Source organism: Lissotriton helveticus, chromosome 9 (genome assembly GCF_964261635.1).
Source record: "Lissotriton helveticus chromosome 9, aLisHel1.1, whole genome shotgun sequence".
Classification (NCBI taxonomy): Eukaryota; Metazoa; Chordata; class Amphibia; order Caudata; family Salamandridae; genus Lissotriton; species Lissotriton helveticus.
In genome coordinates this window covers 1,270,935,262-1,270,949,076 of record NC_136070.1, presented here as the reverse complement: position 1 = coordinate 1,270,949,076, position 13,815 = coordinate 1,270,935,262, and the positions used below count along the sequence as shown (strand labels likewise).

Genomic DNA, 13,815 nt, shown 5'->3' with positions numbered 1-13,815 from the left:
CACCATCGTATGGCATATCTAGTATTCTGGCTTGAACTTCCTGCCGGAAGGAGGTGGACTTCAGCCAGCCTTGACGCCGGAGCGCAGCCGCACTTGCCAGGAGGCGGAAACCTGTGTTTGCAATATCGACAGCACAGTCAATGACTTCTTCCGCTGCTCTTTGTCCATCGCGGAGAATCTGCTGTGCGTCAGCCTTGGAAGCATCAGGTATGAGTGCCATATAATCTGCAACGTCAGACCACATCTGTCGGTCATAACGACCCAAAATGGCCAAGGCATTGGCTGCTCGGACAGAAGTGGAGGCCATGCTCGAGAACTTGCGGCCAATTGCATCCAGGCGTCGACCCTCTCTATCCGGAGGGGCGGTTATTTGGGACGCCGGATTACGTGCTCTACGCTGTGCAGCCTGAGTCACGACAGAGTCCGGCTTGGGATGTGAAATCAGGCAAGCTGGAGAACCTGTAGGGGCCTTGTACTTCTTTTCAAGGTGCGGAATCTGAGCAGCTAAGGAGTTTGGAGCATTCATCAGCTTAATACCCCCTTTCCATACAAAATCAATTATAGGGATTGTGTGCACCTGCTTGAAAGGTTTGTCCTTAAAATCGTATAGAAAACAATCCTCCTCACGTTGAGAGCGTGGGAGTTTGAAACGTTGAGCCGCTTTATCCATTAAAAGATGGAAGCTGGCGATGTCCACTGGTGGAGACTCACTCGAGGTACCAGGTTGAGGAGAGGGCGTCTGCGTGCGGTAATCATCATATTAGTTCATATCCTGGTCGCCTGCCTCATCATCGGTGTGGTCAGGGACTTCACCTTCCTCACATTCTGCATCCGCTTCCTCTTCATCCGCATCCTGCGGATAGATCGTGGTATGGATGCTGAGACCTATGAACCTGAGAAGGCGCAGGTGGTATAACAGACGGCAATGCAGGAGGAGGTAGTGCCACAGGAGCGGGTGTTGCAGGAAAACAGCGATTATAATCGTCCAGCATATGTTGGAGATTAGATATCAAGGCCAGAGGAATGGTAGCCACAGGAGATTGATTGAACTGTTCTCCCTGAAATTCTGGGCCATTGTCATCATTAGAATCTGTGTCTTGACATTTTATAATCAAGTCAGAGGGACTACGTGCTTCCCCAAACGTGTCCTCTTCCTGTTCAGAATCAGTGTCATGCTCCGTACTAGTTGCAAACATTGGAGATGGTGGTTGAGGCTCTGGATCAGAGATCTGTTGGCAGGGTACCGTAGTGCGAAGGCGTGACGATTTTGCTGTCTGCAATGGCACCAACGGTAATGACGCAAACGACAGTGGTTCCGCCGTCGTCGGAACTGTCGTTGGTAGTGTCGACGAGGCAGATTTTGGTAAAATTGAAGAAGAAATCTTAGTCGACGGAGTGGTCGTCGACGGTATCATCGTCGATGGGTGTTTCACTGTAGCTGTAGTCGTCGTGTTGATAGTCGACGCTGATACTGGCTCCGTCGACGGGCCTGTCTTCGTCGACGGACCTGTCATCGTCGACGAGGTTTTCTTCGTCGACGGGACCTTGGTCGACGGTGGCTTAGTCGACGAGGCTTTAGCCGACGGCGCCGACGATGTCTTTTGGTCTTTCGTCGACGAGGACTCTCTTCTTCGTCGACATGGGAATAGTCGACGGGACAGGTGTAGACGACGATGAAACCCTCGTCGACGTCGTGGCGGTCGACGAAACAGTCGTCGACGAGGAAAATGCTGAAGAGGTAGTCAGCGTAGTCGTCGAGATTGCAAGCAAGGCTGCTCTCGTCATCGGAGCACTCGTCGACGGTGAAACTTAAAGAGGCGTGAAAACACCGAGAGGTTGTCAAAGACGCCCGAGAGCCAGGTCTCGTGGGCGTAGCGGTGGTAGGAGTGGCAGAAGACATCACTGGAGCCACAGGCAAAGCCAATTTAGGTTTCTTGAGGAAAGGAGAAGGAACCTCCTGAACACTACCACGCTTTGAGGCTGCTGAAGAGAAACCCGACTGCAAACTTTCTGCGTCGGACACAACAGAGTCCTTGTCCTTAAGACGCTGCAGCCAAAGGAGAAGACGGCCTTCCCTGTCCTTTAAAGTTTTAGTAGAAAAAGTTCTACAGTACTTGCAGTTGGCAGCCACATGATCAGGATATAAACAATACACTTCTGGTGGGGGTCCTTCTCAAAAAGGCGCAGCTTCCCACAAGAAGAGCAGGGTCTAAATAAAGACTTCTTACTTGACATGCTGAAGGAATTACTGAAAGTAGAGGTTTGAAGAAGAAAACTGAGCAGAGCTCAGGGAGACTCCCTTCACACGATGTGCGGTAGAAAATCTGAGGGCTTGAGCTTCTGAGGAGAAGGTTCTAGAGGGTGCTGGCGCCTGATTGGCTGCAGTTCGGACTAACATAATGACACTAATGTGTTACAAATGATTTCTCTTTGCCTTGTATTCCTATGTAGGAATGGTTTTTAGAGGATTTCAGTGTATTTCCTTTCTTTCTTATATTATATATTATTATGATATGTATATATATATTTAGCATTATTGCTTTTATTACCGTGGGACTCCCACTTCGACGACGGGGAATATTCAAGCATGTGAATCTATGAAAGACACCCCTAATACTGGAGAAAAGAAATTTGTTTCATTCTTGGTACGAAAATAATTATAATGTGCTCAAAAAGTTTCAGGTTACACCATATTACATTGGACTTAAAGTGCAACATGCCATGCAATTGCTATTACTGTGCTCAAGATGTTTTCTTAGCCAGGCATACCGGTATGACCCATGTCTGTAAAACTCACGCAAAGAAAATTCAGGAAATGTTTACAGAGTTCAACTAACAGAAAATTGGAGGGCAGAAGTAGGGTAGAAGCAGATCTCAATGTATAGGTCTCACTGACCAGATTAACAACCCAGTTTGCTGAATTAAAAAAAAAATCTTTAGAACAAAATGCACCCAATGTGTGCCACATGCCACTGAGGAAAGGAATAACCGGCAGGAACAGATGAAAAGCTACAGGGCCATTGGGCTACAACAGAACAGAACAAAAATACTGATTTAATCAGTACTAGTAGTTCAAAGGGAGTAGCTTCGTTTTGGTACATGCAAAGGATCAAGGTTTTTCACAGCAGACAGACTTGGGACCTTAGGATTTCCAACAAACTAAATGTCACTTCTCACCATGAAGGAGTCAAGGCAATCAGATTATGGGTTTCTAACAAACTTTGGTGCACCAGAATTTGCAAAGGTACCAAAATTACCTCAGATCTGAGGGCTATCTTTGTTTGAATTCATGAACCTAGATTTCTACCTATGTACAGGGTCCCCGTTAATATTTATCATAGGAAACATTTCTGCTCAACTACTTCTCCTGCACTGTCAGATATCTCAAGTAAATTTCATAGTTGAAGTAGACCTGAACTGTTCTGCTATTCAGTTTCCCTTAAACTGAGTGACTGGGACACCATGAAATAAAGTCAACCTGTCCTCAAACTCCTGTGCAGCTACCCCCACTTTTCTTCTAGGCACTCAACCATCAAGGGGTCATGCATTTGGGACAATAAGTATACAAGCAGCAAAGAGTAGGAGAGGATATCTATCCAACAGTTGGGTGAGGAACTGCTTGAAGCTGAAGACACTTCAACAGTATAGAACAGCCCGACCTCAACCCTCTTGGGCAGACTTTTACACCCATGATCATTACTTGCAAATGATGCGGATACAGACTTCCCACACTTTTATATTTACCCTCACATTGTGAGCAATCCCTCAAGTTGTCCACAAACCTGGGAGAATCTGCGGACTGGAATTCAGTCTGCTGGGTGCACATATCAAATATTCCTATTATAACTGACGGTAGATTCGTTCAAGCACCCACATCCTGAAAGTTTCCTTTTTAATTCATTTATTTGCTCTTTTCAGGTCTAACATGGGTTGAAATGCTTCTATTTGGGATCACTTATGCTACATAGTAGCAGGAATAAGTGCCTGCACCTTTCGTGTTCCAGATCTTCCATTTTGAAGCAGATGTTCAGCCCAGCTACCTTAAAGTGACAGTTCACTTTCTTCTCTTTTAGACAGTCATTCCCACCAGCCCAATATTTTTCAGTTCTAAACCGTTTAAAAATAACTTCAAATTGAAGAATAAACAGCTGGGAGTTTTACCTTTTCAGTGGAGCCATCAAACAGCCTTCGTGCCAGCAGTCTTCCTGCCTGAACAGCAACTGGTGGGAGCTCTAGCTTCCCATCCAAAATATCTCCAATAGCATACACATAGGGCACGTTTGTTTGCTTTTCATCATTAACAGGGACTTTACCATTCCTAGAAATAAAAATTAGAGGATTAAAAGATAAGAATGGTGGTACATGGTGAAACAAAATCGCCCCTCTACGCCTATTGAGAATGCCTTCACCACTTAATCTCGGCACCCAACATGCAACCAGGACCACGCATTGGCATTGGTAGGGCCACCAAATATTGGCCAAATGCAGTCAAACATTCATTTGTAAACAAAACTGTGGTAATGGCTGCTGTGGATGACAGAACTCAAGTCATTAGTTCTCTACACAAGAACTTCATGCAATAAAAGAAAATTAGAAAAACCAGTTGGGCTACAGTCCTCTCACAGACGCTCAGCAATCTTGTGTCTGCAGGGGTTTCATAGTACAATTAGTCCGTCGAGCTTCAGTGACAGTGGCAATTCAGACAAAGCTTTTGTTTGTAAACATTATACACAAAGACAGCACTAAGAAACGGGGACATGAAGATTAAAATGTTTATTAAAATCCTTAGTCTAGTGCATAAAATATGAACAGGGACGTTAAACAAGGGAGGGCTGTTCCTAACATCCTAACACGATGCTAAAAATTGTGGCCACAGCATTAAACAGATAGTCTGAAGAGGGATGGGAAATCATTCCTTTGTACAGCTAGATCAGCCGGGGGAGCAAGAATTTGTACATTTAGTCAGGAACGCCTTCAGCACAGCTCCTGGAGACAAATCAGCTCTTGGATAGGAGTTATTGGCCCGGAATTCTAGGGGAACCACTGGGGATAATTGTAGCATGATGATCTCTCCTAATCAACAATTAAATTAGCGGGTTTATATCTGTTTTGACCACTGATTGGTTATCCCACTGAATAATAAAAGGCTACCATTCTTCTACTTTTGAAGAAAAAAAAAACACTTTGGATCCAACAGAAGAAAAGGATTACCGCCAGATAGCTAGACTTCCATTCCTAGCTTAAGTTCTAGAAAGACATCTTCACATCACTCCTACTACTTTTTTTGGCTCTAAATGGCATTCTTGATTACTCCCAGTTGGGCTTTAGGAGAGCCCACGCTACCAGATCTGCACTGTCACAGTATCTGAAGAAGTTCAGGAAATCCTTGATAAGATGACAAGGTTGTGGTGTTCCATGTGGACCCATCACCCGCCTGTTACACGATAAGGCATGAGATTATGAAACAGCGATAAAAGGAGATGGGTGTTCAAACCTCTGCCCTCCATTTACTTTGCTTCTTCCTGGACCATAGGGAGCGAACCGTTAACTTTGGAGACTTCAGCTCTAAACAGTTCTCGCTGCCTTGCGGGGTTCCACAAGGCTCGTCTTCAAGCCCAACTTAATTTAATATTCATGTGGCTCCCTCTATGAGTCTCATTAGGTCATTCAATTTTTCGACAGTGTCTTACGCTGACGACACTCAAATTATTGCTCCCATAAAAATGATATTGATGAGGCGGTGTCTTGTTTTAACACCTTCACGAGTGCAATTTTTAACTGGAGGAGCTCCCATAGTATGAAATTGAATTCTGAAAAGACAGATGTTCTCCTTTTCAGTTGATACCTCCTTTTGGAATAACTCCTGGTGGCCACAGGTCCTTGGACCCTTTCAATCCCTGTGGTCAAAACGTGAAATCTTGGAATACTTTTTTGACTCCAATCAGTCTTTTAGGGATCAAGCTAATCTCTTGACCTCATATTTCCATTCTTATAAAGTTTCGACCTATAGAAGACAGTGGTTACTTCCCGGGTGCATTCAAAGTTAGACACCTGTAATACTGTAAAACAGTTTTTGGGGTAGATTCCAGCGATTGCAAAAAGGAGCAGTTCGGGTTCGGAAAAAAAATTTGTACCCCTTTCCAGGGCAAGAGCTACAATGGCTACCTATTTATAAAAATGAAAAAAATAAAAAAAAATTTTTAAAAAAGAGTTCCCTTTAAGGCGCTCTGTATAGTGCAAAAATCACTTTACCACAATGGCCCAGTCGCTCTTGTAGTACATCCCAAACAGATCTCAGATCAGCCTCAACTAAAAAAAAAAAGTGTCTGCTCCTTCATCTCCAAAGCCTCCCGGGAAGGTAGAAGCTTTCATATGCTACCACTCCTCTGTAATAGAATTTCAGATCTAAGGAATATATCCAACTATCTGGTTTTAAGAAAGTCACTAAAAATCTGGCTGTTCACCCTCACCTTCTAGCTTTCTTATCTGCTAGTCCGTTTCATTTTACAGGCAGCGCCAAGACTCCTTAGGGCAAATCAAATTTAATCTCATGTTTTCAATCTAAAACTGGTCTGGGAGTCACTGTATGCCTCACCAGACCTAAATAACATAGCAAAATGTATGTCCGATCTATCCACAATTAACTGAGTAAAGAGCCATGTTAATGACAAAACTTAAGCAGTGGCCAGCCATGATGAACTCCGCATTTTTTTTGTAGGCAGTTAGTAATGCCACATGTTCCATTACAGATAACAGACTTCAGGCAGGGAATCGAGCAGAAATAAACTAACTAAAGACGGAGACCATCGGTGTTCACAAAATGATTTTATGGAACCTAAACACAAAAAGAAAACGAACAAAGTGTTCGTTATAGAATACAACTTGAAAATGGCCTTCCATGTGAACAAGGCCCTGCTATTTAGGCAGAGGGCTCAAAGACTCCGAATGTTTATCAATAATTCACAGTAACTGGCCAACATTATGCTGAACAGCTGGGCAAGACCAGGTCTACTAAAGTGTCCTTCAATTTGTACAAGATTTAGTACTAAAGGATGCATTCCTTAGGAAAGTGTTCTGTACAGGTCTCTATTAATCTCATTGCATCACCTGCTGAGTCATTCACTGCACATTAGTAAAACTGCTGAATCACTAAGTTAAAGGAACAGGATTCAATTTACAAGCACAATTAGTCTGGCAGAAACTTCCTCTCAGAGAGGCTCTAACAACCCTACACAACGAGAGAATGACGGCGGCATGCTCAGTCACTACACTAAGGTTGCCCTTTCTAGTATTATTTTAGAAACTGCAAAACCACAATTGTATTAATACTCTATACTATTCCCAATGCCAAATCTTTTCATCATATTACTGTATTCGAAAAAACCTTTGATGCATACCACTTGTGACGGCCCTTGTCTACAGAAAGAAATGACCTAGCCGCTCACCTGTAATAACTTATTACAGCACAATAGAATCCACGGTTTAAAAGACAAAAAACATGGCAATGCCTTCTGCTCTGCTTTTGTAGAACAGATATTTGGGGCAATGGGTTTATTTTATTCCACGCTTTAGGTACTTAAAGCAAAGATAGATCTGTGAGCCAGGTTTCTAAGCATTCTGAGCAACAGGGTATTTTTTTCCTTCAAACATCTTACTTCTATTAAACTGCTTCTAAGCAGGCCTTAGACGTGCTCTATAGAATAAGTCCAAGGTTGCAATACTGGTCACTTGGTATTTCATAAAAAGCAAAATGTGTACTTCATTAGGTCTCGGAGTAGCGAAAGCTGCGCTTGCGCAGTCTCGCTCCGAGACTTTATGTCTACAGTATGGGTGCTTAAACCCACCCCTCTTCCATTGGCTGGCCTCGTAAATGCTGGCCAGCCATTGGAGGAGAGGGGCGTCACTCCGTTTAAGCCCAGTCTTTTTTGGATACGGGGGAGTGTTTTTTCGCCTTTCGGTTCTTTCTCTCCACTTCCCATTGGCTGGAATTTTACATTCAAGCCAATGGGAAGAGGAGAGAGCGAAAACACGCCCCGAATCCGAAAATTACGCTGCGTTTCTCAGAGGCATTCCTGCTTCGCCTCCGAAAAACGTGGTGGTGCTGCTTGGTTTCCCGCCCGCCTCTCAGACAAGTGGGCAGAGTTTTTTTAACAAAGCTGATATTTTCCGTCAATAGACCAGAAACGTGTGTGGTTTTCCCTGCTATGTACTTTCGAGATGGCCGCCGCCGGAGACTTTTACGTCAGAAGAGTACTCGTTCCACGTCTACGCCCAATAAGAGACCCCGCGCCTTCCTCTTTGCGGCCGAAAGTGGTCTGCTTTTCTCTCAGGCTCAGGGTGGCTGGCGCAGACGGAGACGACTCGCTTTACCCCATTGCCGTGCTGATCAACGATCTACAGAATGATGATGTGCAGGTAAATCTTCAGGGGAAAAGAGAATGGTGGTCTGCCGAGGTTTAGGGGCATGGTAGAGGTTAGGTCCATCTTTGTGGGGGAGAGGTGGTACCGGGGGCGCGGCCTGGCCTCACCTAGGATACCTCAGTGTTTGGCCTTGGTGTGAGGGAATGAATGGGTCTGGTGTCGGTGTCCATTAGCTCAGTGAAACCGTAAAAAAGAAAATGCCTCAGTTCCCTGCTAGTGATCCGGTTTTCGTGCCTCTGTTCCCTGCTCGTGCCTCTGTTCCCTGCTCGTGCCTCTGTTCCCTGCTCGTGCCTCTGTTCCCTGCTCGTGCCTCTGTTCCCTGCTTGTTTGAAGTGCAGGGAGAAAGAAAACCTTTCCCCACTTGAACGTTAAAGCACAATGTTATTTATAAAAATACATGTTCCTTGCAGCTATGCTGCACAGCACATTTCCTTTGAATAACATGAATCAAATTTATTCATTTACTTTTGACAGGATAGTGCTATTCAAACCAAGTTCATGGACAATCGTTGATAAAAACAATTGCCACGCTAGGAATGTTACTTCCTCGAATGCTTTAGTCTTTTGGCATTTAGAATACAAAGTGATTTCTGGCCAACAAACAGGTTGAATTTTTATTGGCCATAGATAATTGCAGCCAACCCAGCTCTTCTGCTGCTATATCGATATAGCTGCAAATACTATACCACATTAAATATAATAAGATCTTCTGATATATTATAGGCAGTAACTGACACATTCACCTGGCCTCTAGTTAGTGGCAACCATCTTTTTTCATGAAAAAAACCATTAGACTACTACGTTTCAGAGAAATAGGACTAACTGTATTTCAAAGTAAGAAGAAATCCAAACCCATCAAAAGCTATTAACTTGGCAGGGATTTTCCTTGCCCATACATGCATGTAGGTAAAGACATTTTGCACCGCTAATCAGCAAAATCAAAGATCCAGTGGTTGAGCCAAACAGAAAAGGCTACTTACACACAAATTAGTCAGGAGGAAGGCAAGCCACAATGTCTTACATACCCTAATAATAGAGGGTGTCTTTCCACACAGACCTGCAAGGATATGGTTATTCTGGTAATCTAAAAATGTATGACATAGCATAACTGAAGTAAAAAATCTGATTGCATTTCTATGCAAAACACAACTTTTACTTTAGAAATAGAACATAATTTTTAACACGAAACCTCACTTGATGTGGTCTAAAGAATTACTCCATAGCACACAGTTTATTTGTGTGCATATATAATTTCATCCACAACTAGAGTGCGAACCAAGGTCCTGTCAAGCATTCCACAATTTTGTGAGCTTGAAGTGCCAATGGAGACTACATGTTCAATGCTGGCAGTAGTAGGCAGAATGATTTAGGTTAGAATCTTATTGGACACTCCTCCTCAGTCAATCCTTAAACGAGAAGTCAGAAATCAGGCAGACTACAGAGCAACAGGAGGTATGTTACATCAGTCTTTGCCATGGCAAACCAATAAGCTCTTCGGTTCCTCTACTGCCAATACTTTCACAGGTGATGTTTAGAACAAGGCACTAATACTTGTGATAGGGAGAGAACACAGGCAGCTTTGGGTAATGCAAGGTCTGTTCTATGAAGCAACTTCTGAACAACGCCAGTTTTAACCAATTAACTCACAGCTGTAAGGTATTAACTTAGAGTACTGGTGGTCTGGTAAGTATATGGCTGTACTAACACTCCCAAACATACAATTTGTATTATGGACGAACCAGTGCTGTTAGAACAACTACCATTTTATGACTGTAGGTAATCTAAATCAAGCCTTTATTTTTAACCACTGGGGACCCAAACACCACAACCTTCATCATCCGCTTAGTGGTTTCCCTGCTTAGAGCAGGGTTTCCTAAACTGTGGTTTGCGACTCGCGAGCAGATTTTTGGTGGGTCAATAAAGTCCAAGCAATTCATATTGGTGCCTTTAAATTCTGCACTTCAAAGACAGGTAAAACGTCACACTAGGTCTTATGACAGATTGGTCTTTACAATCTCCTCTCACTGTCATAGTTCACTTTTCTTTCTCTGCAATCTTGCAGGGGTACAGAGTGTGTGAAAGGAAAGGCCGTAGGATGTCATTTTTTGTATCATACAAGAAAGTGTAAATACCACTGTCATAGTTCACGTTCCTTTCTCTGCAATCCTGCAGGGGTACAGAGTGTGTGAAAGGAAAGGCTGTAGGATGTCATTTTTTGTATCGTACAAGAAAGTGTAAATACCACTGTCATAGTTCACTTTCCTTTCTCTGCAATCTTGCAGGGGTACAGAGTGTGTGAAAGGAAAGGCTGTAGGATGTCATTTTTTGTATCATACAAGAAAGTGTAAATACCTGTAAATGAACAGAACACATACAGCAGCCAGAAAAGTAAAACATTAGCACAATTGCAATTCAGAAGTGTAATGGAAGCAACGATTTTAAGAGATCAAAACAAATCTAGACACTGCAAATGTGAGTATTCACTGAGATCAGATTTCTACATAATATCTATGTGCAAATTTAGAAGTGGCCTCTTCGATGGAAAATGTGCTGTCTGCAAACGACAGAGCACTGCCATATAAAGCTTTTGTTCCATAAAAAAATTAAAGACTCACCACTTCATGTCCACTAAAACTAGGTGGGCTGCTAAAGTGTGTTTTAAAAAAATAGGTAGTGAACCTAAAAGACAGAAGCACTGGCTTAAAGCATAAAGCTGAAGTACGATCCCTACCATCTAAGCAAACTCCTGAAGTTATCATCATCGGCTACTGCTTTCAGCCTTGATGCTCTGAAGATCCCAAAACGTTTGTAATTCTGATGGTGGTAAAAAAATAAAAACCTTAAATGAAACATTAGTCACAGTCCATTGTGAGGCAGCGACAAAGGATGTGCAAGTCCCAGCCTACCAATGCCTGTTTGATCGCTACTACAGATTTTAATGAAACGTTAGCTTTTTTTCTGTAAAAAGTAATCTCCATTTCTGATGGTCTTCATTTTTGTGGCTTCTACTCAGCAAGATTTTCATTGTTCAACATACTTTTGAAATGTAAAACTGCTTTTAATTTGATGTATATGTAACAGGCATCTTTGGGGAAAGCCTTGCAACATATGCCAGGCTGTCAATGGAGCGCACAGATTTATCACAGAAATCGGGATACTTTTGGGAGTCAGAGTGGTCAGTCGTTGGCAGGGAGAAGTAAAGGCTTAGGGTATTGTGGCCTACTTCCCCATAGCTTACATTTTACACGTTTAAAGTCACCCTGTATCTTCAATATTTTAAATAAGAAATGTTATTTCAAAGTTGGTTGATAGGATTGTGCAGTTAGCTTTTTATTTAATCAGAACACATTAATACCGTAACAAGGAAAATGTACTCAGTAATGTTAAGGATGGAAAAACAAGCTTACTCCTCATTGATTTCAACACCAATCTTGTCCAGGCCAATGTTCCTAGTGCAGGCATCACGACCAACAGCTATTAAAACCTAATTAATAAAAAAATATATACATATGACTCAAATTAAACGGTTTTTAACTTGGGGAAAATGTATTGAGACCTGTTTAAGCTCAAGCCCCTTTTTATTTGGCACAGATAGTGAACATTTCAGTCCAAGCTTTATTTCAAATTATCATCAATCTGCAACACAACGTTATATGCATGAGGTTCCTACATAGATAACGTTTCATTTTTATGGGCTTTAGACATACAAGAAAAAGACGTTGGCACAAATAAGCTAAATAGGCCCTCCACAAAGACTTTCTAAATTTGAGAAATTCTCAGTAAAAAGGCATGTGTTGATTTTGGAAACTCCAAGTAAAAACAAGTTCATCGTAAGTACTTTTTTCTTATGAAAATAGATTGAAAAGTCAGCCAGAGTGATGAAAACAAGGAAGAGTGCAGACAAACTGGCCTCACCTCTGGGCCAAAGACTTGCGAATCAAGGAACACTGAAAACATTGGCCACATGGTCAGGTTATTATTTTCAGGTTTGCACAAAGTGGACATGCCACATGAGCTAAGCCCAACTTTTAATAGCTACTGCATCACAATAGGTCTATAGTAATGTATTCTCCCCACTAGCAAGACAGGAGAGTTATTCCATAACCAGCTCAAAAGGAAACAAAGGGAATTTATTGGGAGTTGGAAATTCACCAGAAAGTAGTATATGTCCAATCTGCTGTATTTAGAATGACACGGATATGATTGTACTCCGAGTACAGCAGACATCCGTCAAACTCTAAATAAGGCTCCAAGTTCTGACTATGTGGCAAACAACCTAAAGCACAAGTTACTTACCTTCGGAAAGGATATATCTGTAAGACAGTTAGTGTTAGATTCCTTACTGTAGAATATCCCCAGGCATCAGACTGGATCCGGAACACGTTTGTCATCATTACCCCTGCGCGTCGGTAGGTGTAGTCTGCGGCTCCGCGTCCGTCGTCGTGTTCGCCGGGATGACAGAGTACTTAGACGCCGCCCTCGCACCGACGTCAGTTCTGTACATAGCTTTCCGCGCCAGGAACGCAGAGCCATGCAAGCAACAGACACTTGTACCATGAAACTTGGGCCCTCAAAGGGAGACACCTTAACGCTAGATATCGGTTCGCAGAATGGGGAGGATGGGTGGGGCGGTAAGAAATCTAACACCAACTAATGTTTGTTACAGATATATCGTTACCGAAGGCAAGTAACTTGTGCATCTGAAAGAAACACGTTAGTGTTAAATTCCTTACCGTAGATTAGATACCCCAGCAAAACCAACCCCGGAGGTGGGGCTCCGAACCAAGATCACACCAGGAAGTCCTGGAGAAGGGAACGGCAAAAAAAAGCCATCTCTCCGGACTTGGCTGTCCAGGCAGTAGTGCTTGGCAAAAATATGCAGCGAGGCACACGTAGCTGCCTGACAAATGTCCTGCAAAGGGACTCCCCGACCCAGGGCAGTAGTAGCTGCCGTGACCCGAGTGGAGTGGGCACACAGGCCCACAGGAGGCTCCTTAGCCAAGGAATGACAAATCTTGATGTACAAAACGACCCACCAAGAGATGGTCCGCTTGTGCCCCGCCCGTCCCTTCTTAGCACCCACGTAGCCAACAAAGAGTTGGTCATCCACCCAGAACGGTTGTGTGCGGTTCAGGTAAAAAGAGAGCGCACGTTTTGGGTCCAGACGGTGGAGCCTCCCCATCTCTTTCGAGGGATGCGGAGGCAGAAAGAAGGTGGGCAAGGTGATAGACTGGCCTATGTGAAAAGCAGTAACAACCTTGGGTCGCAAGGAAGGATGAGTCCTCAGAACAACTTTGCCCAGATGGACAGAGGAAAGGAGGCTTAGAGGAAAGTGCCTGGAGCTCACTCACTCTTCTGGCAGAGGTGATGGCAACCAGGAAAGCAGTTTGAGTC

At 43.3% G+C, this 13,815-nt stretch overlaps 1 protein-coding gene across 1 annotated transcript in view; it reads right to left on the bottom strand.

Moving 5' to 3' along the window:
• The window catches only part of LOC144783415 (thioredoxin reductase 3-like), a 152,918-nt gene that overhangs the window by 37,432 nt on the left and 101,671 nt on the right, over window positions 1–13,815 (bottom strand). The window contains exons 11-12 of the mRNA XM_078662403.1: window positions 11,829–11,905; window positions 4,162–4,318 (exon numbers count right to left, since the gene is read on the bottom strand). Coding sequence (XP_078518529.1) covers window positions 4,162–4,318; window positions 11,829–11,905 — 234 coding nt within the window. The remainder of the gene's footprint in view (window positions 1–4,161; window positions 4,319–11,828; window positions 11,906–13,815) is intronic.